A 5000-nucleotide genomic window follows, 5' to 3' on the forward strand; every position below is an offset into this window, starting at 1 on the left:
GGCGACCCAACATCCCAGCGGCCGATCCTGCCATGGAAGCTCTTCTTTGTTCTCTGCCCAGTTTACCAGCGGCCATTTATATTACCCGGAGGGGAAGCAAAGGAAATTCAAAAATATACACACATATACATATATATACTGTAGAGAACTTCTTTGGAATATAATTATCGTACTGACCTGATGGAAATAAAATGATTCCAGAAATATTATCGTAACACACAATATTACCTTTAAGTATGATACAGTATCCCTGTTTTGATAACAAACGCGCTGAATAATGAATAATGTCTATAATGATAAGTATACTAACTAATAATAAAAGTAGTAATAGTAGTACAGAAGACTTTTAAAAGTAGTAGTACAAAAGACAAAAGCCTGGAACGAGTCTGGAACGCGACAATATGCAGTCCCTCCAGATGTGACGACGAAGAGACACGAAGGCGAACTCAAGGTGTGGCGACGACCACCTCCTCCAGAGGCGGACACCGCCGATGAAGCCCAGTGGCACCGAGGGAAACACAACGGCAGGGATGTACCCACATGACCAAAGGCCTGACGCAGGAGACGGCTGCCCACTGGGTGGGGGTCAACACGAAGAGCCGCTGACGACTTCCCAGGCTTTTGACAACGGCAGATACTCGGCCACTTCAAGGCCTCCGCCACAGCAAGTCTTTGACGACTTTAAGGCCTTTGCAGGGGGCAATCCCTTGGTGACTTAATGGCCTTTGGCAAAGGGCGATCCCTTTGTGACTTAGTGGCCTTTGGCAAAGGGCGATCCCTTAGTGACTTCGTGGCCTTTGGCAAAGGGCGATCCCTTAGTGACTTCGTGGCCTTTGGCAAAGGGAAATCCCTTGGTGACTTCGAGGCCTTCGAAGACGGCAACTCACCCAGAGGACCTGAGGGCAAACAGCAAATCCCTGACGACCTTCCAAGTCTTCTACGAACGGCGACAGTCGTTGACGCCACCAACACCTTGAGAACCCGGTGGTCGTCGTCGTCGCTGAGGCTGTGAACCACCCGGAGTACAATGACAACCCCTCGAGTACGATACAACTTTCAGCCACCGTCCTGGAGAATCTGAGTCGTCGTACACACATGGTTAAAGTCGTCGTGCTCTGAAGACTAAACTGGCCAGCATCTTGCCTTGCGAACTCGAGGGGGAAAATAAAAACAGTTTAGCGAAAACGCGGACTTTATCTTTTCTTTATCTGAAGTCCCAAGATCGTAGTAGATGCAATTATACAATTCCTGACGCGGAGCAAGAAGTGTACTGCGAAATACAACATAAAAACGCTTTCCGTACACCACCTGAATTCTCAGACGGCCGCTAAATGAGTGGCTTTGGCTTGAAAGACATCACTGATTCTCTCTCTCTCTCTCTCTCTCTCTCTCTCTCTCTCTCTCTCTCTCTCTCTCTCTCTCTCTCTCTCTCTCTCCACGTACACCTCGGCACATCTTCTGTGGCTTCCCCAAACCCTAACCCTCAGCCAGCGGAGTTCTAGCTTTCTGTTCATCAACTTCAATGTCGTTTTTCCACTCGCCTGCCCAGCTACCGCCTCCCCTTCTCTCTCTCTCTCTCTCTCTCTCTCTCTCTCTCTCTCTCTCTCTCTCTCTCTCTCTCTCAGTATCCCAAGTGCAGAGCGTTCGCCAAAGCTCCCTCAGAGCCCGCGTGCCATCCACTCTTGTTTTTTTTTCTTTCTTTCTTTTATGGTGAAACATTGTGAGTGCAGAGAGCGACCTAATTGCCTAGTACGGTAGTTAACTGCTGACCTATGGTCCAAAGGCTGTTCACGTCCCTCAGTACAACGATATGACAGTCGAACAACGACGAGGCGACCCTTGGGTTGCTATAGCATGGCCTTTTTGACCTGACCCTGCGGCTTTAAGTCGGGTCAAGGTCAGAGTTCAGGCCGTCATACCCAAAGGTCGTGCAGTGGTGCCCAATAGACGTATCGCCGTGCCCAAGGGTCGTACCGTCGTGCTCAAGTGGTTAACTGCTGATGTAGTTATCCAAACTAATCAATGCCATCAGTTTTATTTAATTCAATACACTTTATCCACCATCTCAGCCATGCTATACGTATTTCTAAACATAATTACCACAGGATCAACTTCTATGGGAGATTCCTAATGTTACCCAGGACCTTTGTAAAAGCTCCTGCGGTCTGAGAACGCGCTACGTTCAGTAGCAGGGAATTGTAGACTCATTTGGAATGAGAATTTCTTTTAACTATACATATACATACCATGACCAGTGCTAAAGCCGTACACCAACCACACACTCATAAAATGACCAAGTGCAAACAGAGTTGACACCTACCTTTGAGTTGGTGTCATACAACATGACAGATGTCATACCTACCTTTGAGCTGGTGTCACACAACATGACAGATGTCATACCTACCTTTGAGCTGGTGTCATACAACATGACGGATCTCATACCTCGATCACTGCCACACCTGAACTTCCCAGGGAGGCGCTGAAATATCGAGGCAAAATGACACCAGGGGGTCACGAGCTGCGACCCAGTGGTGTCACACATGACACATGACACTTACCTTGGACATGGTGAGGGCCGGCCCCGGGCGGTGTTGACACTTCACTCCGGCTGCCATGAAGACTAGAACTCTGAAAATAAACCAGAACACATCACTTGCACAGCAACATGGAGGCGGCTGATCACACTACAACACTGTATTCCCCCCCCACACACCTGCCACGTCTTTCAATCACCCATGAAAACACCCTATGGGAATTACGCTAACGATCTTCTTGAAGACAATGGGGCAAGCACAAAGGCAGACTGCAAGACTTTCCCCAAGTGTTCTGGACGCAGCCAGGCATCGGCCTCAGCTGTGAGGGTCTTACGTCAAGACTTCCGACAACGTCAGGACTTTATTGATGTCAGAAGGTATATATATACTGAGGCATCTTGAGAAATCCTTCAAGTACGTGCAGAGATTTCTGAAATGTCTTCCAAGTACATACTGGAATTTATAAATGTCTTCCAATACAGGGATTTATATATGTCTTACAAGTACATAGGGGATTAATAATGTCTTCCAAGTACATACAGGGATTTATAATATGTCTTCCAATACAGGGATTTATATATGTCTTACAAGTACATAGGGGATTAATAATGTCTTCCAAGTACATACAGGGATTTATAATATGTCTTCCAAGTACATACAGGGATTTATATATGTCTTACAAGTACATACAGGGATTAATAATGTCTTCCAAGTACATACAGGGATTAATAAATGTCTTCCAAGTACATACGGGGATTTATAATATGTCCTCAAGTACATACAGGGATTTACAAATGTCTTTCAATACATACGGGGATTTCTTACATGTCTTAAAGTTCACAGAGCGATTTCTTAAACGTCTTTAGTTACGTTCGTACTGCCAGACGAAAGAACCTCTGCATTCGCCAGTCCTTCTGCCATAGTCTAAACTGGCGGTTCTGGGGAGGGAGTCCCTCATACCACTTGATTCGTAAATCAGAGTCTGAATTATTCTACGGGTTCAACACACACACACACACACACACACACACACACACACACACACACACACACACCTCCTCGCTCTTCTTACGAATAATTACTCACACACACACACACACACACACACACACCTCCTCGCTCTTCTTACGAATAATTACTCACACACACACACCTCCTCGCTCTTCTTACGAATAATTACTCACACACACACACACACACACACACCTCCTCGCTCTTCTTACGAATAATTACTCATCAGAGCTCCACCCTAATTAACACCAAGAGAAGAAGGTTAATTAATCACGGCCAGGGAGATGCCAAAACCCCTTAAAAGACGTTATTATGAGATAAGCATCTACTCATCAGCTGGCCGGATGCGCATCGTGTAATTAGCACGGACCAAACTAATTAGCAGAGGCACAGGTCCATCAGCACAAACAACTTCGTCAGAACAAGCGCGTGGGTAATTACCGCCCCGGAAACAACTTAATTACCACACCGGAAGCAACTTGATACGACAGACGACGGAAATAATGTCTCGCGAGACCCGAGAGAAAAGTGTCACCAGCGTTCATCAACACAGCGAACAAAATATGTAGCGAACACCAAAAGTGTTCAACAATTTAACTCGTTTTTTTAAGCTTTTTTTGTTCTTAGTTCATCACTGTGTTCAACCTATGAAATAAGTAAGGAGCACAGAGGCTATTACAGCTGGTCGCCTACGCTCCCGGGCTCAATAACGTATGACGTCAGCCAGGTCAAAAGTTCAGCACGCCTCTCTCGACCTTACTGACACACACATCTAACACCGCAAATGATTCGCAGGTCAAAAAGCTCATCATAAAGGTCATGGTTCCCGAAGCTAATTACTTTTAAATGGAAACTGATTCACGAGAGAGAACACCGTTATTTCTGACATGCAAGGATTATCTGCATAGGTGCGGAAAAAAAAAGGTCACAGTTCAAGGACAAAAGAGGTCAGAGGTCATGGGGACTAACGATGGTGAGTGTGTGTGTGTGTGTGTGTGTTCACGGTGGTCTAGCCAGAGACTCAGGTCGCGTTCTCAACAAAAGATAATCTACACAAAATCATATTCGTGTGTACGGGATAACCTTCCCAATGAACGTCATATGGGGGGAAGAGAGGTATACACTTGTACTGTCCCCTTGTACTTAACCTCATGTATACATAACACATATGATACACATGTCCCAACTTGGGCCAGTCACCCATTCACAGACCAGCAGTGGAGGCAAGGATGAACAGCTGGATTGCCTGTGGGCCACCTGGCTGCCCCGTCCGGGAACTCAAACTCAGGATCGTCAGACTGTGTGTGTGTGTGTGTGTGTCATGCACATAGACGGGGGAGTCATTCATCATGTCATCAGCCTGTAGGTTGCTGGCAACCTTCACAGAGGGGCGAAGGGTAAACACGAACCTAATCACAACAACTGAGGAAAAAATTATGAATATTTCACAGTGGA

The 5000-nt window shown here is 46.2% G+C and overlaps 1 protein-coding gene across 12 annotated transcripts in view; it reads right to left on the minus strand.

Moving 5' to 3' along the window:
* The window catches only part of LOC139761067 (uncharacterized), a 388802-nt gene that overhangs the window by 228554 nt on the left and 155248 nt on the right, over window positions 1-5000 (minus strand). For all 12 annotated transcript variants that reach the window (XM_071684876.1, XM_071684875.1, XM_071684874.1 and 9 more), the window contains one exon: window positions 2559-2628. In XM_071684876.1, the coding sequence (XP_071540977.1) occupies window positions 2559-2628 (70 nt within the window). The remainder of the gene's footprint in view (window positions 1-2558; window positions 2629-5000) is intronic.

Source organism: Panulirus ornatus, chromosome 39, assembly GCF_036320965.1.
Source record: "Panulirus ornatus isolate Po-2019 chromosome 39, ASM3632096v1, whole genome shotgun sequence".
NCBI classification, from domain to species: Eukaryota; Metazoa; Arthropoda; class Malacostraca; order Decapoda; family Palinuridae; genus Panulirus; species Panulirus ornatus.